A 27,296-nucleotide genomic window follows, 5' to 3' on the forward strand; every position below is an offset into this window, starting at 1 on the left:
TACATACGTGTATTATGTATGTGTACGTATCTGTCCCCACCAGACTTCTGCTTTAGCTGCTAAGTTTCTGTTACTTGTATTTTTTAAAAACATGCTACTCCGATAAGTATTTCTGTTACTTCTAAGTCACAGAATGACACTGATAAATCATAAACCAAAATAGACTATTAAATCTTTAATGTTCAAATACAATTTTTTTAGAAAAGTAAAACGTAGGAGGCTAGAAGGTGTGACCAGCACTCCACTCTGGCCTTGCTCCTTAACTGCAAAGTCATACCCGCTGACTGGGCGCTTACCCTACCCCGACACCAGAAGGATGCCAGTCTACTCCTCGAAACCTCGCGCCCAGACTACATCTCCACGAGACTCCCTATGGGGGTGCGTGTGCACCGGTCTGTGACAGCCCACCTCACTGTCAGCAAAGATGGGGAGCCTCTGTGTTGCCGGCATGCGACTGCAGCTACCCAGGGCCCGTGCTGACAGAGGACGCTCCTCAGGAGCATGACCCCATGCTTCTGGGAGCAGGCTTCTCACAGCCAGATTCTCGGAAATTCTGATTTTCTACATCTGGGACGGGGCCCAGGACCTTGCACTGGGGAGGAGTCCCTGGGAATTCTGATTCCAGTGGCTTAGAGAACTCTTTTTTTGGAAATGGTAAATTGAATCATCTCTACCCAATTCTTCTCAGTATCATCCAAGACTCAACTTGAGCATGACTTAATTCTTGAAACAACTTTACACAGAACTCAAAGTAAACATTGTAAAATGCTTATTTGAACTGTGCTGGTTACATAGAAGATTTCTCACCTTCCAGACACGCCCATCACGGTACCTACTTTAGAAAGGGGGGGGTTGCCAGGACCTATAAATTTAAAAATAAATACCATAAAAATTTATAGACAATGAAAATATTTGTTTTATTATTTTTTGAGACGGTGTTTCGCTCTTGTTGCCCAGGCTGGAGTGCAATGATGCAATCTCGGCTCACCGCAACCTCTGCCTCCCGGGTTCAAGTGATTCTCCTGCCTCAGCCTACTGAGTACCTGGGATTACAGGCGCCCGCCACCACGCCCTGCTAATTTTGTATTTTTTTTTTTATTTTATTTTGGAGATGGAGTCTTGCTCTGTCAACCATGCTGGAGTGCAGTGGTGCAATCTCAGCTCACTGCAACCACTGCCTCCCGGGTTCAGGTGATTCTTCTGCCTCAGCCTCCCAAGTAGCGGGGACTGCAGGCACGCATCACCACGCCTGGCTAATTTTTTTGTATTTTTAGTAGACACGGGGTTTCACCATATTGGCCAGGCTGGTCTTGAACTCCTGACCTCGTGATCCACCCGCCTCAGCCTCCCAAAGTGCTGGGATTACAGGCGTGAGCCACCGTGCCCAGCCTAATTTTGTATTTTTAGTAGAGACAGGGTTTCTCCATGTTGGTCAGGCTGGTCTCGAACTCCCGACCTCAGGTGATCCGCCCGCCTCAGCCTCCCAAAGTGCTGGGATTACAAGCATGAGCCACTGCGCCCAGCTGTTGTTTTTTTTTTTTAAATTTTTATGTAATCATATTTTACAAACTCACTTGGACTCTGAAGCTGCTGGGGGGGAGAGGAAGTGCTGAGAAACCTCCTGACATGGTCATTTTTCAACACGTGAGAAGGTAATGAGGCCAGGTACCTAAAAGGCAAACAAGTGGTCTTATCAACATTAAAATGGCATTCCTGCTGACAAATTGAAAGAAAAAAATTTAACTTTTAATCAAGAGAAATATGTATTAGAGGAAAAAACCCAGAAATGCCAGAGCCTCCTATTCTTCCTGCTTTAATTCAACTGAGTTCTTGCCCGATTGCCACTGCTTCTTCAAGCCCTTCCCCTCCACGCTGTAATCGTGGTCACCAAGGTCGATGACAGGAGTCATGCCCTGTGACATGAGATCAGTGCCACCCACCAGCCAGAAAGGGGCTTGGACATTGGTCCCCAGGGCCCTGGCAGCAGCACATTTACGGAACTGGTAGGCCATGTTACTTCGTGTGCCACGTGAGCCAAGACATGATCGAGGGTCCAGAGAAACTGTTTAAGAGACACCAATTTTATCTGGGAATAGTCTCAACCTTGGACTACAGGATGGAAACAGCAGCCCAGGATTATTTCACAGGACTGCCAAAGCCCACGACGTGGTGGGAACTACCCTGGAATTCCCTTCCTCACACACTCAGAACCACCCTTAGCTTACTGAGGCCTCCTGAATCCTCCAGAACTAATGGAAATCCTTAGAGGCCAAGTAGAGACCCAGGTCCAGGTGGCCACGCGTCCTCCCGGAGCTCCTTGGAGGACCACAGCACTGACCACAGGACCAGCCTGTCCTTGCCAGCTGTGGACGCACCGGGTGCCTGGTAAGGGCCTCACCTCAGGCCTGAGTCCAGATCCACGTGGTTTCGCTCCACATAAAATGCATCCGGACCAGCTAAGCAAGGAATGAGTTTCTCCAAGTTCTCTTCAGGGTAGAGCTGAGATAGCTGGAAGAGAGGACAAGGCAGAGGAGGTGTGTCCAGACCCATCCAACACCAGCAGAATTCTGCTACTGCAGGAAAACCTGGGGCAGGTGCTCCATGGTGCCGCCTGCTGGTCTGATATGATTTATACCTCCCGTCAGAGCTATTCTGGGGCCCATATCCACGTAGGGTGTAGAAAGCCACAAAAGAACATCACTCTCACAGTTACATCAGAAAAGCTTGACAATCTGCACAATCACAACGTTCCTTGAGCCCATCTGAGAGTTGCTGGGCCACTAAGTCAACTTAATTTCAAACGGGACCTGCCCCTATGAGAAGCCAGAGCACAAGGCCCTGGTGGCTGCCACACCGGCAGGTCCGGAGAGACAGGCTCCGATGGACACAATGCCACAGGCTGACGTGGCCAGCAGAAACGCTGGAGCCCCAGGCGGGGAAAGTGGGCCCTTCTTTCCAAATTCTTTTCCGCAGGAGGAGCCAGAGAGAGCCCCATCGGTGGCACCTGGGGACCAGGCACCAGGCCTAGTACAATTCCTGGGACCACTCTCTGGATCTGAGGAAAAGCCCTTAAGACGTTGCAGGAGGGACAAAAATTGCTTCTGGCCCCACAGCCCAAACCAAAGCCCCGGTTTTTAGGAGTGGGGCAAGGACAAAACTTCCCTTCCTCTGCCAGCAGTCACAAGAAGACCCACTGCTCCTAGAAGAAGGGGAAAAGCAAAAGCGCTCTGGCGCTGGAGGAGGTCAGCTCCCGCCGGGGAGGGCAAGGCACTGAGGAAGTGCCGCCCAGAAGCCCAGGCACACAGGCCTGCCCAGGATCAGGCTGGGCTGCGAGAGTGAAGGCCCTTGCCCCCACAAGCCCAGCACCAGGTCGCAAACAAGCAGCAGCGGTCTACCCCCGAAAAGGGGCCGAGAGGGTAGAGAGTGCTCTGCTGTGTGCCACAGGTCTGCAGGGACGGCTGAAAGCTGGGAGTGAAGCAAAACGGCGGAGAAGACCCTCCAGACTCAGGCAGCAGCTGCCTCCACTGGAGAGGCCCTGCGGGTAACCGAGGAAGCCAGAGAGCCCAGCGCCAGCTCCGTCCTGCCCACGTGGCCTCCAGGACCCCACTAAAGGCCCTGGCAGAAGAGGTGTTGACCATTTCCAGGCATAAATATCGCTCTCCCCCGGCTCCACGGTCATCTAAACATGTCTGACATTCAGTCAACATTTGCAAGACATACCAAAAAAAAAAGTAATAAAGGGGGGAAAAAAATTATTGTCAAGAGATAAAGCAATCATTAGAACCAGATTCAGAAATAAATAACTCAGCTGTGGGACCTACGTGACAGGGACTTTACACAGCTATGATGGACGTACTAAAGGACCCAGTGAAAATGACAACACGCATGAACAAACGGGAACTTTCAGCAGAGAGACGGAAACTTCATAAACACGTCAAATGGAAAACCTAGGGGAAAAAACACAAAAGAAACCCCTGGCAGCAGAAATGAGGACTTGAGTACATGGACAGGCTCCACAGCAGCCTGGGCAGAACTGAGGGAATCGGCTGGTGTGGAAACGGGCACAGGAACCACCCAGATGCACACACAGAAAAACGCACAAGCATGGGAGAGCAGTGGGGCGGCAGCACCAGGGGTCTGAGGCTCGTGCCGCCGGAGTCCAGAAGAGGGGAGGATGCAGCAGAAGAAACGCTTGAGGAGAAAATGGATAAGAATTTTCCAAAATCACGCCAGGCGCAGTGGCTCACACCTGTAATCCCAGCACTCTGGGAGGCCGAGGATGGCAGATCACCTGAGGTCAGGAGTTCAAGACCAGCCCGGCCAACATGGTGAAACTCTGTCTCTACTAAAAATAAATTAAAAAAAAAAATTAGCTAGGCGTGGTGGTGTGCACCTGTGATCCCAGCTACTTGGGAGACTAAGGCAGGAGAATTGCTTGAACCCGGGAGGTGGAGGTTTCAGTGAGCCGAGATCGCACCACTGCACTCCAGTCTGGACAACAGAGTAAGACTCCGTCTCAAAGAAAAAAAAAAAAAAAAAAACACTGAGACAAAAGCCCAATGAGAGGTCGAAGTTCCAGCCGGCATGAGTGGAGTCCAGGGAAGCTGTGTTTAACAAAAGTGGAAACTACACACAGAGGCGAGGAGATTTAGTATTTTAAACACTACAGAGGGAAAAGCAGATTCCCGAGGTGGGTGTGTGTTACCCTCAAAGGCATGGCACTGTCCTGTTCTTCAACGCCTGAGAGGCCAAAAAGATAAGCGTAATCAGACATTGTCCTCACTCCATGTTCTCCTGCAGGATGAGGCCTTGGCTTTATAATGAAAAGTAAGACTCTCTTTGGAGACATTTACATATGTTATCCCATTCACAAAGGTGACTGCCTGAGATGCATCACTTTGGCTGAGACAGTCGTTCACGCTACAGCACAGGCCAGTGGGCCCTAAACATGTGTGCAGTTACAGCTGTGTGTACACATGCACATGGAGGCAAAGAGGCATTTATTTAGTAGTGGAACTTTCTGTTCAATGGTATCTGCTGAACCAGATATTTGTAAAGATAAACGTGGGAGGACCACTTGAGCCCCAGGAGGTCAAGGCTGCAGTGAGCTGTGATGATGGTACCACCACAACCCAGCCTGGGCGAGAGAGCAAGATCCAGTCTCTTAAAAAATAATAATAATAAAATAAATAAATAAATAAATAAAAACAGATAAAAGTAGAACTAGGTGAAGTCCCTACCCACTCAGCCACTTGAGCGTGCCTCTCTCCCCGAGTCTTTGCCAAGGAAACCTGGGGGGCTGAAAAGTAACAAAAGAAACCAAATGTCCTCATCAGTTGCTCATGCTCAGCGCATCTCTCAGCCTCATCTCGGTCTCAACAACTGAAGGAGGGATCCGCGGGGTCACGGACCTGTGCTTGCAGCAGTGCTCATGTCAGCAGCGGGCCTGGGACTCCACTGTGGCTGGGCAGAAGGCCCCACCCTGCGCACACTCACTTGCTAGCTGAAGGGAGTGGCCTCTGAAATTACTCCGTGGTATCATCAGCCACAGAGGAATGTGATTCTTTTAATTTTTATAAGAGCCCTTGATTACCTTACCTTTGAAATAAATTCAGTCACTTCAGAAGAAGATTTGGTTACTGATGTTATTGAAGAATCAGACCATAAGACCTTAAAAACAAACAAACAAACAAACAAACCTTAGAAACAGACGCCACATACTTGGTTCCCAGCACACGTGTCCTGGTACGACTGGGGCACAGGTTCAGTCGGCAGCTGAGCCCGGTGGGCCGCGCACCTGCTGTGGGAAGCACCTAAGCATCCCTTGACTTGTTACAGAAAGAACAGTCACATAGCTCCATGCCCTCTAAAGTTTAACTTGTTTTATGCAATTATTCAGATATCACCAAATTACTCCAGAGTGGGGTCTACAGCTGCCTCCTGTTAAGTTCTAGAAAATCCCTGACAACTGCTTGTGTGTGCCCTGTTCAACTTCCTCAGGGGACCTCCTCTTCTTAGGTGAGCCTATGTGCCTCAGATGCAGGACCGACACATTCCCAGAGAGCAGCCCTTCGACCACCAGTAAGGGCCCGTGGTGCGCCTGCCCAGGTGCTATGGGCACACAGTGAGCCCAGGCCCTGCTCTCAGGACACTGCAGAGCTGTGGGGGCAGTGTGAGTCCACTGATAGCAACAGAACAGGGTGGTGATCACTAGGGCAAGCAGAGGACGGGTCTGGGGAAGAGCAGTGAAAAGGGCTTTCTGGAGGGGGTTCTGCAACATCTGGTGTGCCCAGCCCTTGTGAGCATCAGCTTTCCTTCCCAGCATGCAGCAGCGGGTGGTGTCACTGCACCACTCCACAGACGTCCATCTCCCCAGATGCATGCTAAGCTCCAGGGGGGAAGGGGCGGGGTCTTTTTGCTCAGCTTTCCCCCAGCCATCACAATGGTCGTCACATGAGGTGCTAACCAAAGCTAACTGAGGGGGAAGGAGAGCATACTTTTTGCACATTAGAGGGAGTTTCTGCATGGAGAAGAGCTTGGGTTGACTTCTGAAAGGCAAGTAAGAAGTTAGCTACAGGAATGAGATGGACAGAGGGGATGGCCTGAAATGACAGGGAAGAGGCCAGGTCACGAAGGGACAAGCACCAAATGCAAATTGCACTCAAGTCCACAAGAAGCCGGGGGATTTCAAGTCAGCAAATAAAATGACCAAATATATTACGCAAAAGAAAACGTTGTATTAACACTGATTTAGAGCAAAGAGAGCTCACAGGCACCCAAACCACCTCTGCTCCCTCACCCACACCCACACCCATGGGCCTGCAGTCTAGTCCCCGAGGCGTCCACCCTCCTGCCTGCTGAAACTGAGGCCAGTCTCGTCACACCATGCAGCAGTCAATCCTGGGTGTGTTTCATCACGCCCTCATAATACACAGGCCAGTCGAGGGAAGGGCCACCTCTTCTTCACCGGAACCCCAGTGCCTACCAGAATTCATCAAGGTAAGCAGCAGCATCCCTGGAACTAACGGCTGCAAGGCGTGCACCCTGCCACCCAGAATCTTCCACACCTAAAATGAAAATGCTTGAGGCCGGGCACGGTGGCTCACACCTGTAATCCCAGCACTTTGGGAGGCTGAGGTGGGCGGATCACCTGAGGTCGGGAGTTCGAGACCAGCCTGACCAACGTGGAGAAACCCCGTCTCTACTAAAAATACAAAATTGGCTAGGCGTGGTGGCAGGCGCCTGTAATCCTAGCTACTCAGGAGGCTGAGGTGGGAGAACTGCTTGAACCCGGGAGGTGGAGGTTGCAGTGAGCCGAGATCACACCCTTGCACTCCAGCCTGGGCAACAAGAGCGAAACTTCATCAAAAAAAAAAGGAAGAAAAGAAAAGAAAAGAAAATGTTTCAGCTACTTCTCTGCCTTAAATATTAAAATCTCTCAACACCAAAAATCTTGGGGAGAGGTTCCTAAGCTGCTCCCCACACAGAACTCCAAGAACACCGCCAACAACAGGCACAAACCCCTGCCGTGAAGATGGCTGGGCCCCGCGCTGCTGAAAGCCTGTCTCTTTCAAGGTAAAGGGTGTCATAGAAAACGTCTCCTCTGCACAGCTCTCACACGTACCTCTAGGCTGAATCTTTCCTACTGTGCCCTAACCCAGGGAAGATGTGAAATCCAACACCCCAGCGATAAAAGGTGGTGTGGACAGATCATCTTATGTTGAAACAGACAAGCTGCTTTTCCAACAGTTACGCACTTTAATTACGCAGGACTCTTCTACTTTGTGTTTGGATACATTTTTCTCTGACTTGCAGGTGCAGCTCACATTCCTCCCTAAGGCTGTCAGAAAGTGAGTACTGGAAAGAGAGAACGCACAGTCAGGCGGAGACCAGCCCATGTTGCTCTGCAGGTGATGCTTGCTGATGGCTAAGCTGTAGCAGCTGCGATCCAGACCCAGCCGAGCCCTCTACCTCACCTGCCCACTTGCCCCAGAGCGCCAGGAGGGGAACCGGCCATTGGAGGGACGTGGGGGTGGGAAGAGCGTCCTCTTGTCATACCTGCCTGACCCGTACTATGAGGACACGTGTCCAACCAAACTCACAAGCATCCACGACCAGCTACCCCATTACTTTACATTTCACCAAGAAAAAGTGCCGCCAATTAGATTCTGGCACAGCATTTTCTATCACGTCCCTGAAAAGCTACTTAGCGTTATCTGGATGAATTTTAACTCATCTTAATCATACCCCAAAGCCAAATGTGCACACAGCCCATGCACGCTCAGGACGTCTTCACACGCAGAGTCTAGCTCCTCCGGCTCACTGTGGACTGGCTCTGAACATCAGTGTTTTTCCACACAGCCTCCCCCTCTGGAGCCACTGGAGCCATGCGGCCTCATTCTGCACAAGAAAAGGCTCAGCCAGGCACCTCTGGGGGCAGGGCCCAGCCACACCCCTGAGGAGACAGGCAGCCCAGGACCCCCCAGACCTTTGGAGACCCCTGAGGAGAGCCAAGGCCCAGCACAGAGACAGGCAAAGCCAGCAAGGAGAACACAGCAGCCGAGGGAAAGCATGGACTCTAAGAAAACTAAAAAATGTTCATTAGTACTCTTACTAAGCTAAGAGAAGAAGGCATATCTGAGAACAGGATGCTATGAAAAAAGAACTGTCAGAGCTCAAGAGTTCTCTGAAATGAAAACCAGGCCAGTAGGAATGAAACGCTCAACTAAAAGCAGGAAGACGAGGCAGCCATCTACAGAGCAGAGCAAAAACCCGACAGGAGGCGGGCTCGCGTGCACGCCAGAGGAGCTCCAGCCAGTGGGGGAAGATGTGGGGGAAGGAGCAGCTTTCTAAGTCCTTGTCAATCAGCAAACAAACACAAAACAGCTCCAGTGGAAATAGTGTTGGATACTGGGTGAGACATGGAGACACCCAGAATCTCCACTCGGCTCCACCAGGGGTCGCCTTCTGCAGCCACACTCATCACCACAGGTCCTCCAACCTTGGAGGGCAGGGTCTACCTAGTGCCTGCTGCTCTGGCAATGCCTGAGGAATCACTGGGCCCTCTGCTGTGCACATGTACACATGATAAAAACAGAGACTCAGGGAAACCTCACTTGCCAGGACTCCTTCTTTGCTAATAGTGACTGACAGCATACTCGGAGCAGTCAGTGTTGCTTGCGGTATGAACTTTTTTTTTTTTTTTTTTTTTTTTTTTGAGACAGAGTTTTGCTCTGTCACCCAGGCTGGGGCACAGTGGCGCGATCTCAGCTCACTGCAACCAACCTCCGCCTCCCGGGTTTAAGCGATCCTTGTGCCTCAGCCACCCAAGTAAAAAAATAAACTTTTAAAGAAAAGATAACACTAAAATAATGTCTGGGTGACTTTAAAGGATGGTTTAATAAGAGTTGTTTATTAGTATTGTTTTATCATTTTTTTTCTTTTTTGAGACAAGGTCTCTCACTGTCGCCCAAGTTGGAGTGCAGTGGCATGATCTTGGCTCACTGCAGCCTTGACCTCCCAGGCTCAAGTGATCCTCCCACCTCAACCTCCTCAGTAGCTGGGAATATAGGTGAGTGCCACAATGACCAACTACTTTTTGTATTTTTTTGTAGTGATGGGGTTTCACCATGTCACCCAGGCTGGCTCAAGCGACCCGTCTGCCTCAGCCTCCCACAGTGCTGGGATTACAGGCGTGAGTCACTGCACCTGGTCTCTATGATTTTTTTTTTTTTTAAAGAGACGGGTCTCACTGTGTTGCCCAGGCTGGTCGCAGTCTCCTGGCCTCCAGGTGATGCTCCTGCCTCAGCTGCCTACATGCTGACTTTATATCAAAAAGGTTCCATCATTTGCTTCCTGCATATTGATTTGATTTCCTCAGCAACTAGGAACTAGCAATTATAATTTCAGCACAATCAAAACCAACTCCATAGAAAAAAAGCTTGAAGTCATCTTAATCCAGTTACTTATATCTTCCTATAAAACAGTAACCTTTTTGTATCCTGGAAAACAATGATACATAAAAATTAAAACGAGAAACAAGGCTGAGAAAATTAGTGGGGCAGGGAGAAGTTATTTATTTCTCCCTGAATAAGTGAAAGTTTTTAGAAAAAAATGTTTCTTTGAATCTTGCCATACTGTCAGCAACAGACTGTTCCACCTCACCAAAGTATAGCAGACATTCCTACGAATGCTGGTTTATTGCTCTGGTCACAGTATGATTGCTATTTATTTCCACTTACGAAGGACAACTTATTTAAAGGACAATTTGATTTTCATTAGTCAAGGTTCTATGGACAGAAGGACAATTTGAATCTTCAAGTAATTTTTTTTTAACAAAAGGAGTTGTAATGAATTACAACTGACGATGAATTGCACATATTTAAAGGGGTCCAGCTGCTGTTCTGATCTGAGGACACCTGTGAGCCACGCCCCACCACGGCAGGGAGCATCACCCCTGAGGTGTCCTCCAGCCGCTCCCCAGGAAACCACTGACTGCTTTCTGTTGCTACAGATGAGTCTGCATTTTCTAGAATTTTATGTAACTAGACTCATAAACGGACTCACTGAGTATAAACTTTTTGGAAGGCGTCGTCTAGTTTCTTTCACACAGCATGAGATTCATGCATATGGCTGAATATCTGAGTTGTCCATCCTGAGACCCCTCAGCATTACTGCCAGGTGTGATTCCACTGCACAGATGTAACACCAGGGTTGGCCTGTCCGTGCGCCTGTGAACGGGTGTCTCGGTTGTTTACAGTCTTGAAATGTTACAAACAAAGCTGCTATAAACACTCATCCATGAATCTTTTATGAACATGTGCTTAATTCCCCCAGGGTAAATACCTAGGCTGGAACTTACGGGTCATACGTTTTAAGAAACTGCCAGACTGTTTTCCGAAGTGGCTGCACCATTTCACATTCCCACCATCGGTGAATGTGATTCTAGCTCCCCCACACCGCAGCCTGAGGTGGGAGGTGGGTGGGGCCAGCGTTTTTCATTCGAGTATTTCAAGAGGTGTGCAGTGCCCTTTCACTGTGGTAGACTTGGCATTTTCCTAATGATGAGGATGGTGACTATCTTTTCACATGTGTTTATTTGCCACCCATGTATCTTCCTTGGCAAATCATCTTTTTTTTTAATTTGTGGAGACAGGGTCTCACTGTTGCCCAGGCTGGTCTTGAACTCCTGGCCTCAAGGGATATTCCTGCCTCAGCCTCCCGAGTAGCTGGAACTGCAGGCATGTGCCACTACACCTGGCAGAACTCTCAAAACTTAGTAAGAAGCAGCAACTTGTTGGGCATGGCGGCTCATGCCAGCAACCTAAGAGGCCAGGACAGGAGGATCCCTTGAGGCAAGAGTTCAAGACCAGTCTGGGTGACAGAAGGAGACACCATTTTTTTTTTTTTTTTTTTTTTTTTCCAGGCAGTTTTGCTTTTGTTGCCCAGGCTGGAGTGCAGTGGCATGATCTTGGCTCACTACAACCTCCACCTCCTGGCTTCAAACGATTCTCCTGCCTCAGCCTCTGGAGCAACTGGGATTATAGGTACCGGCTACCACGCCTGGCTAATTTTTCTATTTTTACTAGAGACAGGGTTTTGCCATCTTGGCTAGGCTGGTCTCAAACTCCTGACCTCAGGTGATCCGTCCACCTTGGCCTCCCAAAGTGCTGGGATTATAGGCGTGAGCCACCGCGCCCAGCTGGAGACCCCATCTCTTAAAAAAAAGTTTTGAGAATTCTTTATACATTTTGAACATATAAATCCTTCATCAGCTACATGACTTGCAAATATTTTCTCCTAATCTGTGCCTTTTCATTCTCTTCATAGTGTCTCTCAAAGAGAAAGTTTTAAATTTTAATATATTCTAATCCATCGATTTCGTCTTTTATGGATGTTTTCGGCACTGTATCTCAGAAATCTTCACCTAATTTAAAATCACAAAGTTTGTTTCCTCCCAGCAGTTTTTGTTTTGGGTTTACACTTAGGTCTCTGATCACTTCTGAGTTAATTTGGTGTAAGGGCTGCGGCAGGAGTCAAGGCTCGCTTCTCCTGCATATGGATGCCTGTTCCAGGATGTCTGCTGAAAATTGCATCCTTTCTTTGTGGTACTCCTTCATACCCAGCGTGTGTGTGTGAGTCTGTCTGGAGCCTCTTCTGTCCCACTCATCTGTGCTGCCTTCCCTTTTGCTACCTCACAGCGTTGTGATTCTGCTGTTCGAGAAGCCTTGAAATCAGGTAGTGCAAGTCTTCCAATTCATTTCTTCTTTTCAAAATTAATTACTCTAGTTCTTTCCATATTACTTTAACTTGATTTCTTTTTTTCTTTTTTTTTTTTTTTTTTTTTGAGATGCAGTCTCGCTCTTTCACCTAGGCTGGAGTGCAGTGACGCGATCTCGGCTCACTGCAAGCTCCACCTCCCAGGTTCACGCCATTCTCCTGCCTCAGCCTCCTGAGTAGCTGTGACTACAGGCACCTGCCACCACGCCCAGCTAATTTTTGTATTTTTAGTAGAGACAGGGTTTCACCATGTTGGCTAGGCTGGTCTTGAACTCCTGACCCCAAGTGATCCACCAACCTTGGCCTCCCAAAGTGCTGGGATTACAGGTGTGAGCCACTATGCCCCGCTAACTTTCAGAATCAACTTGATTTCTAAAACAGAAAAATCTGGCCAGGTGTGATGGCTCATGTCTGTAATCCCAGCACTTTGGGAGGCTGAGGCGGACAGATCGCTCGAGCAAGGGAGTTTGAGACCAGCCTGAACAACACGGGGAAGCCCTATCTCCACAAAAGTACAAAAAATTAGCTGAGTATGGTGGCATGTGCCTGTGGTACCAGCTACTAGGAAGGAGGCTAAGGTGAGGGGACTGCTTAAGCCCAGGAGGTCGAGGCTGTAGTGAACCAAGATAATGCCACTGCATTCCAGCCTGGTGACAGAGCAAGACAGTGTCAAAAAAAGAGAAAGAAAGAAAAAAGAAAAGAGAAAGGAAAGGAAAAGAAAAGAAAACAAAACAAAACGCTGGACGCAGTGGCTCACGCCTGTAATCCCAGCACTTTGGGAGGCCGAGGTGGGTGGATCACGAGGTCAGGAGATTGAGACCATCCTGGCTAACATGGTGAAACCCCGTCTCTACTAAAAATACAAAAAATTAGCCGGGCGTGGTGGCGGGCGCCTGTAGTCCCAGCTACTCAGGAGGCTGAGGCAGGAGAATGGTGTGAACCCGGGAGGCGGAGCTTGCAGTGAGCCGAGATCACGTCACTGCACTCCAGCCTGGGCGACAGAGCAAGGCTCTGTCTAAAAAAAAAAAAAGAAAAGAGAAAAGCAAAGCAAAGCTATGGCCAGTCAGGTTGTATGAAGTTCTCACACCTCACACTGTGTGGACCTGACTCCCGATTTCCTCACCACAAATAACTAAGGATTGGGAGCAAATCAAAGCCCACTGTGCTACGACCATATGCGAAGACAGCTCCGTGCACAGCACCTTCTTAAGCGCACAGTCCTCACCAGTATCTGAACAGGCCTGACACCGCAATGCAAGGAATGAAGGAAGGTGTCACACGCGACCACCGCAAAATGTCAGCAAATACCTAGGCTCACTGGTACCACTGCTGGGTTCCAGGGCACTCAGAGGGCCCCTGTGGTCTTTCCCTGGGCTCCGTCTGGGCTGCACGACATAAGACCCAGAAACTCCATGGGCGCCAAGACTCTGGCACTACCATCACAGGCGCCAGCAACCTCCAAACCTCAGCAGCTGAGGATTTTCCTTACATTTTCAAAAGAAAAACGCACAGCGTAACAACTGCTTGTCACAACACAGTCTCCCAAACCAAGTGGAGACTTGTCCCTTTAGTGGAAAAAGGATTTGAAGTATTTTGGTGTAGCTACACTTCAAAAAATTAGTAAGCTGCACAGATGAGTCATGCCAGATGCTCACAGGAGTTCTGTCCGGAGAGCACTCTCCAATGACACTGGGAACTGACCTTCAAGAGCAGTCAGCACTCGATGCACACATGGTCCAAGGAGAATATCCCCCTGCCGGGGTTCCTAACAGAGCCCTGACTGGGAGCTTGGCACCATCAGCCGGGACACATTTCCCAGCCTCTTAGGCATCCAGGTGGGACCAAGAACGTAAATCTGGTTTACGTGAAGTGTCTAGAAGCTGCTTTCAGGAATGTTCCTTAAGAGAAAGAGTTCAAGCCTGCCTTTCTTCCTCCTGCATCCTGCTGCCCAGGATGAACACGTGAGGACTGGTGCCCTGGCTAGCACCTTGGGCCGGGAGCAGAGGGCCACATCCTAGGGATGTCACAGAGTAGCCAGAGGGGTCCTGTACCCCTAAGGGCACCCTCAGGTTCTGATGGGGCACAGCGTCCAGGGAGCGGGGTGGCCTCCTGCACGCCTTGCTGTGAGAGGGAAATGGGCTTCTGGCTGTCTCGACCCTGGTCACCGTGGGTCACCAGGAAACACAACACTGCTCATCTCTCCTGATTCTTTGTGGTACCCAACTTCAGTGACCAGCTCCCAGCACCTGAACGTGTCAGTTTAAGGAGCGTTCCCTGCCCAGACCAAGGAGCTTTCATCATCAGTCTCCACAGGCACCACGGCCCCGGGTTCTGTGTGCGCTGCTCTGCAGGCTGCCTCATCCAGTTCTGCTAGAGCCCCCTGAGGTATGCACCATTCACACCTGAACTGACAACCCCAGGCCCTGCCCGAGCCCCCACCCTTCCTGCCTGTAGAGGCCCCGCAGCCAACAACCCCCACCCTGGACCCCGAGCCCAGGGCCAGCTTCCTATACAGCACTGGCAGAGGGCTTTGCACAAGGCACAGCCTTAGCTAGGAAAGAAAAGCATCTCCAGGGTAAGTGTTTTCTTCCTACCCTTACAGGAGAGAGGGGAAAAAAACTTAGCATCTTACCTCAAAGGAACATTCAACATTTCTGTCATTTTTTGTGTGTGATAATCCCTTCAGGTCTATCTTTTCAACACTCACTGTAAAAGTAAAACAAAAAACAAAAATGAAATAAGAGCTTGAAGTATATACATGATTATTTAGCATTTAATATTTAGCAGTTTTCAAAAACGAGGTTCTCAGCACCCAAGGCTGTCCTGTCACTTCGGTGGCATCTCATCTAGAACCAGAGCCTGGAGAGGAAGGCGGGCAGCAGCACCAATGCAGGGCAGATTCACAACAGAAAGGAGGGGAAGCAAAGCCACATCTGGCAATGGAAGGGCAGGAACAGCACTGGAGTACAGACATACGTTTATGGACCCAGCAAGAGCCCAGCAGTAGCTACAACTGAGTATCTGTGCAGCCTCCCAGGTTCACCCTCAAAACCGTTATGAATCTGTCCCAACTTCTGAAAAGCTAATGCTCAGCATTTTCAATTGTGACTATTTTAGATAATATTTCCCCAAGAACACAGTCACCTGGGGAGCCTCTTCTATGTATTTTCTTTTTTTTTTTTTTTTTTTTTTGAGACAGAGTCTCATTCTGTCTCGGCAGCTCACTGCAACCTCTGCCTCCTGGGTTCAAGCGATTCTCGTGCCTCGGCCTCCCCAGTAGCTGGGATTACAGGCACACGCACCACCATGCCTGGCTGATTTTTGTAATTTTAGAAGAGACGGGGTTTTGCCATGTTGGCCAGGCTGGTCTCAAACTCCTGACCTCAGGTGATCTGCCCGCCTCAGCCTCCCAAAGTGCTGGATTTACAGGCGAGAGCCACCGTGCCTGGCCTTTCTTTTCAAGAGAATTCATTCTCATCCTTCTCTGCAAGGGCAAGGATGAGGAGACCAGAACAGCAGTCCTGGGGGAATCAGAAAGATAGCACTGTCTCGGAGCAGAACCAGGCTGCAGTGAATGAAGCTGCACAGGATGGACAGCCAAAGGGACGAGCGGCCTCACCAGGGAGCCCGGAAGGCATCGGCCTACTCATCCCGTTTTCCATGTACGCTGGTGCGTGTTTTTCTCATCAAAAATAAGAAGATACAATTAGGTTTTAAGCACTATTTTTAAATGAGCCCAAATATCTGCTCAAAATAAAACAGCCGCGTACCGAACATGCTGTAGTTTCTGACTCAGCCACATCAAGGCAGGCCTGCCCTGCTGATCCAGCGCTGATGTTTCTCGCTGCCCAACACACCCGGCTCTGCCAGCATCCACACTTCCCAGGCTCCAGGAGCCCCACACCGCAGCTTTACACATAACTGGGAAAGAGGCTACGGGAGCATTCTTCCGCCTTCCTCCACCAGCCTTCGCTGGGTCTGGAGGCCACCTGGCCGTGTGCGACGGGGATGTCTGCTAATTTGTAGGATCTAACTTTGTCCAACGTGAAATACTCAACATAACTTCTCAGAACTGTGAATGTGACACTTTCTGCAGGCACCCAAAGACCGCCTGATCTCCCGCACCACCGTTCTCCAGAGCCCTCTCCACGGGCGCCAGTGCTCACACAAGGTCACGGCCACCTCAAAAAACTGTATGGCCAAAAAGTTTTTTGGGGAGTTTGGGAGCAGTGGCTCACGCCTGGTATCCCAGCACTTTGGGGGGCCGAGGCAGGCGTATCACAAGGTCAGGAGTTCAAGAGCAGCCTAGCCAACATGGTGAATCCGTCTCTACTAAAAATACAAAAAATTAGCTGGGCGTAGTGGCGGGCGCCTGTAATCCCAGCTACTCGGGAGGCTGAGGCAGGAGAATCGCTTGAACCCGAGAGGCGGAGGCTGCAGTGAGCCGAGATCACGCCATTGCACTCCAGCCCAGGCAACAAAGTGAGACTTCGTCTCAAAAAAAAAAAAAATCTCAGAAATTCCTTGTAAACTGTCAATGTGCGTTAGGATATTAAGGGCTCTGAGAAGTCCTACAGTATATTATAATTTTTTAAACGATTCCCCACATTTTTTGGCAACTTATTCTCCTAACATACACGAACCTCCCCTAGAGCAAGGACCTGCTCTGTGCACACGTTCTGGGGATGGTTCTAAGCCTGCACTGCCCAAATCACCCATGACAAGTTAATTAAGAAGGAATAAAATTAAACATTCAACCCCCAGTTGTCCTGAAGAACCACGCTGAGGGTTCTGCAGCCACGGGAGGCTAGTGGCTGCCATGCTGAGCGGTGTGCTCCCGGACAGCGCTGTCTAAACCAACACCTGCCCGTCTGTGAGCAGCTCTGTGGGCCTCCACACACCTCTCATCTGCATGTCCTCTGTGGCCACCCCGTGATACCACGGCTGAGGAGCTGTGCCAGACACCACTCTGCTCCCAGAGCCAACGACATTGACTCCCTGTGTCTCTGCAGAATGAGTCGGCCAACCCTGCACTGAACCAACCATCCTCGCTCGCTCCCCAGCATGTGCCACAAACACCCGGTCACGTCCCAGGTCACCCTGCAGGTGCTGCGAGGGTCGTGGAGAACGAGGCAGCGGGCGCTGCGCTCCCAGCGGCACCACCTGCTCCACCAGGGAACCTTGTGCATCTCACGGATGCGGGAGTCCACTCGATTTAGAGTTCTTTAAGCTTAAAATAGCACCTCACAGGAAGGAATTACTATAAAAAATACAAATGTTTATTTCCTTTCTGGCAAAACAAAGAGCACAGCACATTTAGAGGCTGCACAGCCCTGCTGATGTTCACTCAGTGAAACTACACGCTGTTCCTGCCTGACTTCCTCAGTCAGACTGTTAGCAAATACACAGCTTTTGTTTTTCTAAAGCAGTACTTCTAAAACTTCCCACAATGACATCACTCTAATCCATATATTTTACTTTTTTAAACAACATATAGTGTCAATGAATACAGAAACATGTAGTCAGCATTGTCCCTGGCCACAAACACCATGTGTACCTCATGTACCAGGACTGAATAATATTAGGGTTTATGAAAAAAGTAAAAAGAAAAAAAACCCATCTGGACTGAGAGTAGGAAGTGACTCACTCATATTTCATATCTGGACAGGAAAATGGGAAAAAGCAGATGAATGTTATTCAGCTGTTTTCAAATAAAAGAGGCATTTCCAATTCTAGGCCCCAAATGTTGGCGCATCCCTCTGCGGAATGGCTAGCCTGGGCAGTGGCTGCCCCCCGCCAGGGCACCTCCGGGCCCAGGAGGGATGCAGCGAGGCTCCCTCTACCCTGGACCCCATGTGCTCCGCGGGCTCTGAAGGCTGAGAAGAGGAGCCTGGGAGAGAGGGAAGACCAGACACAAGGAGTGAGGGGCCGGGCTAGTGCGGGGGCTGGGTGACCAGCCTGAGTTAAGGTCAGGAAAGATTTAAGCACGCTCTCAACTCTGGAGCCATTAGAGATTGTGATTCTAAAAACCACAACAAGAAAAAAGGCTTATAGAGCATCGAGATAAATAGCTCACGCATGCCGGGCTTATGTCTAAGTGATGGGCTGATGAGTGCAGCAACGCACCATGGCACACATTTACCTATGTAACAACCTGCACATCCTGCACACGTACCCTAGAACTTAAAAAAAGAAAAAAGGCTTGGATATTAACTGGAAAATTACAAATTCTATGCATAACATGATGACAGTTTTGTTTAAAATGGAAATGAAAACACTAAAACTAAACGATCGAAAGTGATGGAACAGCTGTGTACGGTGGCGAAGTGAAGAGTAGCTTCTCCCCACATTTCTGTAATGTGGTTTTGCCATCTCAAAGCGAATACCTATCTGCACGCAGACACTCATTACAACCCACTTCCAGTCTGCCCCCAGTGTGGCCGCCTTCCCCTCCCTCTCTGGTCAGCCCCACTGCCTTCTGTGGAGCGTAAGCAAATGCCTAGATAAATTCAGGGGCGGCCGGGGGCAGTGGCTGACGCCTGTAATCCCAGCACTTTGGGAGGCTGAGGCAGGTGGATCACCTGAGGTCAGGAGTTAGAGACCAGCCTGACCAACATGGAGAAACTCCGTCTCTAATGAAAATACAAAATTAGCCGGGCATGGTGGCACATGCCTGTAATCACAGCTACTTGGGAGGCTGAGGCAGGAGAATCACTTGACCCCAGGAGGCAGAGGTGGCGGTCAGCCGAGATTTGCGCCATTGCACTCCAGCCTGGGCAACAAGAGTGAAATTCCATCCCAAAAAAAAAAAAAAAAAAAATCAGGGGCAAACATCACCCCACCACCTGAGAGAGCAGAGCCAGAGGGCCCACGAAGACAGGATCCACGCTGGCCAGAAAGCCCCCATGAGGAACGCGTCCAGCGTGCATAAAAATGGCGATTCGGCCACGACACATGGCAGCCAAGGCCATGAGGATGCTCTCCTGGAGCACTGAGGCTGGTCAGCACCGCACCCAGGCAGGCCTGTGTGGGAACAAACAGGGCTAGGGCAAAGGGACCCGAGGCTGGGCCAGGCCTGTGCCCTCCTTCTGAAATAAGAACACGAAGGATGATAAACTTTTCCCTTTGAAATGTTTGTCTGTTCAAACCTTTCTTCTTTTCTCATTCCAGGTACACAATAGGCATTTTCCTCAAGTCTTACAAGTTAGATCACACAGCCTTCGATAAAATGTATAATCACATAGACTATCATTTTATAACTGAATCAACACCTACATTTAGAAACCAGTACTCTCATGTCACTGAAAAAGGGAGGGAAGCTGGAATAAGAATAGTGATGTCAGAAGTCAGGCCTCCCTTTGGTCCAACTGCACCACACCACGGTGTTTCAATGCCAAGGTGAACAGTTTCTGATTTTTTCCTTTTACACTTCAATACCTCTACAATCAGATGCCAGGGCCATCTCACACCCGCTGCTGGCCATGTGGCAGGAATAACATGGTTGTGACAGCCTGCCAGCTATGGAGAAAATGAGGAAAGAGCCAGCAACCCACCCACAAAGCGGGTACAGTAGCTTAGGAGAAACTCCGAAACAGCGACTGGGCACGCGCTCCAATGCTGTGGTACCGCAGCGCTGCATGGCACACAGAGCCCACTGCACGTGAGGAATGGACGCCTCGGCCCAGCCGGCCGGACGGGATGCACGGGAGCTGGACTCTGCGTCAGCTGCAGGAGCACCTTACCTCATTTATTTGGATATTTTCCTTTCTATGCATGTACAAGAATGATATTATGAAACTCTGCAGCCAAGACTTAAAGGGCTCTTTCAATAAAACTATGACCAATAAAAAGCAGCATGTTAGTTTTGTGGGCAATGTGTTTACTTTTTTAGATACAGAGAAAGTCTTCCAGCCAGTAGCAACTCACAGTTAATGACACATGGGAAGGAGACGGAATGATGCCTCCCAAAACCTGAGTTCAAATATTCATTCAGTAACTAAGGTCAGTTTTGTGTCTGCTTCCTCATTTGTTTAATGGGGATAGTGGCCTAAAAGGGCCAACAGTTTGTAACCAAATATGAATAAAAACAGGAAATGGTCCTAATAAGTATAAAGATATAAAATCCCCAAGAAATAAAGGGCCCTGCTGGGGCATTCATACAGGGCCTGGGCCCATGGTCAGCACTGCCCGGGTCTTCCTCCCGCTACAGAGGAACAGCAGAGGGCCCTACAGTGGAGTCTCTGAAATGCAACTGATTTATCTCCAAGGAGCTGAAGTGTCCTGCCTCACCTTTGTTACTAATGAGCAGATTGTATTATTTAGTTAAGATGTATTTCTGGTTTACAGGGGACTCAAAAACCTAGGAGCTAAATTTACCACTGTATTGCTATTTAAACAAGCTAAGACAAGCCATGAATATTACTAAGTTTCCTTTCTGAAGAGCCCTGGGTATGGATTATGGAATCTTCTTTATAGGATTCCAAAAGGCCTGGGAGGACAACCCTCATACAAGTTCTTTTTTTTTTTTTTTTTTAGAGGGAGTCTTGCGCTGTCGCCCAGGCTGGAGTGGCGTGATCTCAGCTCACTGCAACCTCTGCCTCCCGGGTTCAAGTGATTCTCCTGCCTCAGCCTCCTGAGCAGCTGGGACCACAGGCATGCACCACCATGCCCAGCTAATTTTTGTATTTTTAGTAGAGATGGGGGTTTCACTATGTTGGCCAGGCTGGTCTCAATCTCCTGACCTTGTGATTCACCCGCCTCGGCCTCCCAAAGTGCTGGGATTACAGGCGTGAGCTACTGTGCCTGGCCACAAGTTCTTACTCCTCACTTTGCTAAGCAGTCTCCCACTTGGCATTTTGCCTTAATGACCAAGTGCGATTTCCAAAGTAAAGCAAAGCTGAATCAAAAACCTATGATATTCCTATAAATAAAAAAATAAAAAGACTAAATCTTGAGATAGACACCTCACTCTGATTTGATCATTACACATTATATACATATATCAAAATATCACATATACCTCCAACCTAAAAGATGTAGGTGTAACTATGAGATATCCATAGAAAATAAATACATCTTACAAGTTACATTAAAAAACCACATACAATTTAAACAAGATCTTAGAGGATGATTAAAATGTTACAAAGTCAAAACACAGGTAACCACATCAATTCTGTATCTTATATATCTAATTCTATAATGACTAGGTTGGTAGATTAAACCACAGGACAATCAGCAGAATAGTTGTAAATTATTTTGCTGTCTACCAGCAGCTCTCTACATCCTTTAATTAAAAGGAACCAAACATTTTCCCACGCAATTTTATGCTACTAACAAGCATTTTTAAAAGTTTATTTATTTTAGAGATGGGGCCTGGCTATGTTACCCAGGCTGCACTCCAACTCCAGGGCTCCAACAATCCTCCTGCCTCAGCTTTCTACACAGCCAAGACTACAGGTGAAAGCCACTGTGCCCAGCCTAACACGCACTTTGAATTCACTGACTGAAATGCAAGCAACAGTATGCTTTTATGTTCACAATTTTTTTTTTTTAAGACAAGAGTTTTGCTCTGTCGCCCAGGCTGGAGTGCAGTGGTGCAATCTCAGCTCACTGCAACCTCCATCTCCTGAGTTCAAGCGATTCTTGTGCCTCAGCCTCCTGAGTAGCTGGGATTATAGGTGCACACCACCTCGCCTGGCTAATTTTTGCATTTTTAGTAGAGACAGGATTTCGCCATATTGGTCAGGCTGGTCTCGAACTCCTAACCTCAAGTGATCCACCCACCTTGGCCTCCCAAAGTGCTGGGATTACAGGCATGAGCCACCGCGCCCAGCTGATTCTAAAGTTTTAGACAAAGCGATCAGACATTTTATAAAACAGAATTTGCAACATGTTTCAGGAAGGCACCGAACAGGGAAGCATCCAGAGGTCACTGGCCACATCCCAGACTATGCATAAACTGATTCCTCACAACAAAATACCCTTCATTTTCTTTTTGACAGGGTCTCACTCTGTCACCCAGGCTGAAGTGCAGTGGTGTGATCTTGGCTCACTGCAGCCTCGACCTCCTGGGTTCAAGTGATCTACCCACCTCAGCCTCCTGAGTAGCTGGCTCTACAGGCATGCATCACCATGCCCAACCGATTTTTGTATTTTTTTTTTGTAGACACGGGGTTTCGCCATGTCACCCAGGCTGCTCTGGAACTCCTGGACTCAAGTGATCTGCCGCCTTGGCCTCCCAAAGTACTGGGACTACAGGCCTGCACCTTCACGCCCAGCCCTGCCTTTCATTTTCAGATGAAAGCATAGAAATACTCTCTAACATCAGTCTTCTATCTGCTAATCTGCTATTATATATATGCGACTGTTCCCATACAGTTTTTTTTTTTTTTTTGGAGACAGAGTTTCGTTCTGTCACCCAGGCTGGAGTGCAGTGGTGCCATCTCGGCTCACTACAAGCTCCGCCTCCCAGGTTCACGCCTCAGCCTCCCAAGTAACTGGGACTACAGGCGCCTGCCACCACGCCCAGCTAATTTTTTGTATTTTTAGTAGAGACTGGGTTTCACCGTGTTAGCCAGGATGGTCTTGATCTCCCGACCTCGTGATCCGCCCGCCTCGGCCTCCCAAAGTGCTGGGATTACAGGCGTGAGCCACCGCGCCCGGCCTCCCATACACTTTCATATAAATACTCAAGCTGATTACTAATAGAGTCACCTACATTATCTTAATATGCTTCATCTTTCCTGGTTTTGTCTTGGGGTCAGAAGAAGTATTTATGTACAAAAATCTTTTATTAAGTCCATTTCTTTTTTTTTTGTCTTTGATTTTCCTTATCTCCCATTCATATTTATAGTTTAAGTCTGTAGTTCTACTGGATTCAAGTTTGAAAGGCAACACAAAACTCCTCTCCAACATAAACATACCGGTGTTACTCCATTTGTGCCTCCAGAGTAAGAACACAAAACAAAATCTGAACTAGAACTCTGATTTTAGCAAATAAAGTTAGGGGCCTTATTGTAGGAAAATACGTTTTTCTTAAAGGTACAATCGACAACTCTGAGATTAAAAATAATTCATCAATAAATAGCCACATATTCTAATGCATTAAAAAGGCACTCTTATAAAGTTGTTACGGGTTTCCTCTTACTTTTTTGGGGCCAACCTGTGTTTCAGGGAAACTGAACTAAAGATGATCTATAAAAATGTAGTGTTGGGGGACTCTGGTTCCAGGTAAGAGGGAGCAGCAACGAAAGCCCCTGGAAGGGAGACGTTCCTCTCTGATGTGGGGGCTGCGATTCCAGCTGGGGTGACACCTCCTCACTGCCTTTTCTTCTCTCTGTCTTCCCATAAAGATGGGGATGGTCACTGAAGTGCACAGCAGAGAGGGCTAAAGCCCCAGCTTTCTGGCTGGAGGACCAAAAAGGGGAGCCCCTGGGAACTGGAAGTACAGAAGGATAGCAGAGAGGGAAGATTTCAGGGAAGCAACCCTGTGATGTTGTTGATGCGTTCACCCACGGGCTGCACATGTAAGACTCTGAACTGCAGAACACACCTCCACCAGAGTCTCAGGCTAGACGGCAAGCAATGCCCCCGAAGGATGAGGCCAAACAGCACCGTCAAAGCTCGGAAAATGGAGCTGGCACGACAGCCACACCCCACAGAAGGCTGCACAGAACTTGCTGTCAGAACCCAACCAGGTCAACTGCTCCAAACCAAAAGCATCAACATTCTCTGTAGTATTAAAGATGAGTCAGAGTCTCGTATCATACTATTCAAGAAAATCAACAGATCCCAACACTGAGATGACACAGATGCTAGAACTACCAAAGACACCGAAGCAGCTACTGTCACGATGCCCCAACAGGGAGGGGCAAACACTCTTGAGATGCACAGACAGACAGAAAGCCTGCACAAATTCAGATGTAAAGAACCAAATTAAAATTTACAGAAAAAAAATTAAAACTTTAGGGGTGGGACAATGGCTGAAAAAGTCCCAAATTTGGTGAGAGACATAAGCCTATGCATAAGAAGCTCAATGAGCTTATCCAAACAAGATAAGCCCAAAGAAATCAACACCCACACACGTCATAAGCACAATGCTAAAAACTAAAGACAAAAAAATCTTGAAAGCAATCAAAAACAATACATTACCTCATAGGAGAAAACCATTCAAATGACTGGGAATTTCTCATCAGAAACCATGGAGGCCAGAAGAGAGCAGAATCATATTTTAAAGTACTAAAGGCAAATAACTACCAACTGTAATTCTACATCCAGTGAAGGTGAAATAAGACACCCTCAGATGAAGGAAAACTGAGAGGACTGTTTGTCAGCAGGCCTGCTCTGAAAGAACTGCTAAAGTTCTTCGAACAGAAGGAAAATGAACTGGAAGGAAACTTGGACCATCAGGAATGAAAGAAAAGCAAGAGAAATGTGAAATACCTGGGTAATATAAAAGCAGTCTATTCTGCTTTTGAGTTGTTCAAAATAGGTTTGATGGTTGGAAACAAAAATCATTGACGCGGTCCCAAGCAGCTTTCGATGCCCGCAGATAAAATTCCTAAGACAACTGTGAGCAGAAGGGCAGAGGCCTGGATGGTGGTCGGGTTTCCACCTCTCACTGGCACTGGTAAGTGGGCTCCAGGCAGACTGGGGTCACTGATGGCTCTACAAAAGATTCAATGAGAAAACACTGCTGCTTCCAAGAAACCTAATTTTTTTTTTTAAGTGGGCAGCTTTTTATCAATGCAGGAATTGTCAAGTGAGCCTTTTATTTGCTACCAGGTAAGTCAACTGAGTGGGGATCAGTAAATTTAAAAGATGCTGACAGTGGCCAGGCATGGGGGCTCACACCTGTAATCCCAGCACTTTGGGAGGCCGAGGCGGAAGAACTGCCTGAGCTCTGAAGTTAGAGACCAGCCTGGGCAACATAGCGAGACCCTGATTCCACTAAAAATTTAAAAAATTAGCTGGGTGTGGTGGTACACACCTGTAGCCCCAGCTACTCGGGAGGCCAAGGCTGGGGGGATCCCTTGAGCCCAGGAGTTCAAGGATGCAATGAGCAGTGATCACACCACTGCACTCTAGCCTGGGTGACAGAGTGAGATACTATCTCAAAAACAAAAAACAAAAAAGCCAGGAGCTGTAGCTCATGCCTATAATCCCAGCACTTTGGGAGGCTGAGGCAGGCAGATCACTTGAGACCAGGAGTTCAAGACCAGCCTGGCCAAAATGGGGAAACCCAATCTCTACTAAAAATACAAAAATTAACTAGGTGTGATGGCCCATGCCTGTAGTCCCAGCTCCTCAGGAGGTTGAAGCATGAGAATCACTTGAACCTGGGAGGCAGAGATTACAGTGAGCCGAGACCATGCCACTACACTCCAGCCTGGGTGACAGAGTGAGACTCTATCACAGACAAAAAAAAAAAGAAAAAGAAAGAAAAGGAAAAAACTAGAAAGGGCCCTGTGGTGCTAGACTGTCACTGAGAAGGCCTGGGAGCAGCCACACTCCATTAGCAGGGCACACACACAGCATCAGATTTTGGCTTCCAAAACCCATTCCCCAATAAATGAACCAAGGCCCTCGGAAATTGTTGATTTCAGGGCTAGGGGAAAGAAAGCTGAGTGTTGAACACCTTGTTATGCCAGAAAGCAAGGAAGTGCTCATAGAATGACAGGACATATTAAAAAGACACAAAACATCAGTTTTCAGGGGCTCCCACCAGCCAAATTTGGTACAGCTTCAACATCAGAGTAATGACATTAATGGATTATAACTCACTGAATAAAACAGGAAACAATAATCCCATACAAACTTAAATAAATGATTAAGCCGAAAGTCTGATAAGAAACAGACTATTTATCCAGTTAGAAAGTAATTTTTACACAGGAGAATCCTGGCAGATAGCATGAAAATTAATATAGTGACTGTCATCAGTAACGGAACAAATTGAGAGCTTGTGCCACCCGACAGGACACAGTGAGAGCAGCGTAGCATGTTCCTGGCAAAGATGTACAGCCTGAATCTATAGTCAAGAGAAGTATCGAACAAACCCAGATTGTGGGATGGCTGGCAGAATCAGTGGTTCATAATCTTCTAAAGTATCCAGGTCATGAAAGACAAGGAAAGATGGAGGAACAGCTACTGAAGGATACAAAGGAGGCCAAATGGACCCTGGGATTCAGAACTTGATCCTGTGAGTATAAAAAGCACTACTGGGACAGTGGCCGGAATGGGAGTGAGCCTGAGAATTAGAGGGTGGTGACATCTCAATGCCAACTTCCTGATCTTGATGGCTGTCCTCATTGTTTGCAGAAAACATGATCGAGATTTGGGGATGTTGGGGGATCAGATCCACAATTCACTCCCAATGTTTCAGGAAAGTTCTTTATATTGTAGTTACAACTTTTCTATAAATTTGTGATTTTGTTTTTCAAAATAAACTTTTTTTTTTTTTTTTTTGAGATGGAGTCTTGCTCTGTCACCAGGCTGGAGTGCAGTGGTGTGATATCGGCTCACTGCAACCTCCACCTCCCAGGTTCAAGCAATTCTCCTGCCCCAGCCTCCGAAGCAGCTGGGACTACAGGTGTGCGCCACCATGCCCAGCTAATTTTTGTATTTTTAGTAGAGACGGGGTTTCACTATGTTGACCAGGATGTTCTCAATCTCTTGACCTCATGATCCGCCCACCTCGGCCTCCCAAAGTGCTGGGATTACAGGCATGAGCCACTGCACCTGGCCTAAAATGAACCATTTTTAAAGACGTAGATCTATTCCCTCAGTGTATACCATCAGAAGAAAGGCATCGTCTGTCAGTGCTTCTTATTTTTTTGATTGGAGAGGTTGAATTTATTTCTTTCTAGTTAATTATGATTGCTGTGTTATCTTCCTGTATTTTGTTTTTACTCATAATCCATTCTTCCAAATCTTCAGGAATTACTTGGTATAGGTTTTAACAGGCCACCATATGATCAGATGTTCCTTTGAAGTTTCCTTTGATATTTTATTACCAGACA

At 48.1% G+C, this 27,296-nt stretch overlaps 1 protein-coding gene across 2 annotated transcripts in view; it reads right to left on the reverse strand.

Moving 5' to 3' along the window:
* The window catches only part of ZCCHC14 (zinc finger CCHC-type containing 14), an 85,072-nt gene that overhangs the window by 10,580 nt on the left and 47,196 nt on the right, over nt 1-27,296 (reverse strand). For both annotated transcript variants that reach the window (XM_054453283.2, XM_054453282.2), the window contains exons 3-7: nt 14,912-14,985; nt 5,599-5,670; nt 2,399-2,508; nt 1,575-1,669; nt 808-862 (exon numbers count right to left, since the gene is read on the reverse strand). In XM_054453283.2, the coding sequence (XP_054309258.2) occupies nt 808-862; nt 1,575-1,669; nt 2,399-2,508; nt 5,599-5,670; nt 14,912-14,985 (406 nt within the window). The remainder of the gene's footprint in view (nt 1-807; nt 863-1,574; nt 1,670-2,398; nt 2,509-5,598; nt 5,671-14,911; nt 14,986-27,296) is intronic.

The sequence above is a fragment of the Pongo pygmaeus genome, chromosome 18 (assembly GCF_028885625.2).
Source record: "Pongo pygmaeus isolate AG05252 chromosome 18, NHGRI_mPonPyg2-v2.0_pri, whole genome shotgun sequence".
NCBI classification, from domain to species: Eukaryota; Metazoa; Chordata; class Mammalia; order Primates; family Hominidae; genus Pongo; species Pongo pygmaeus.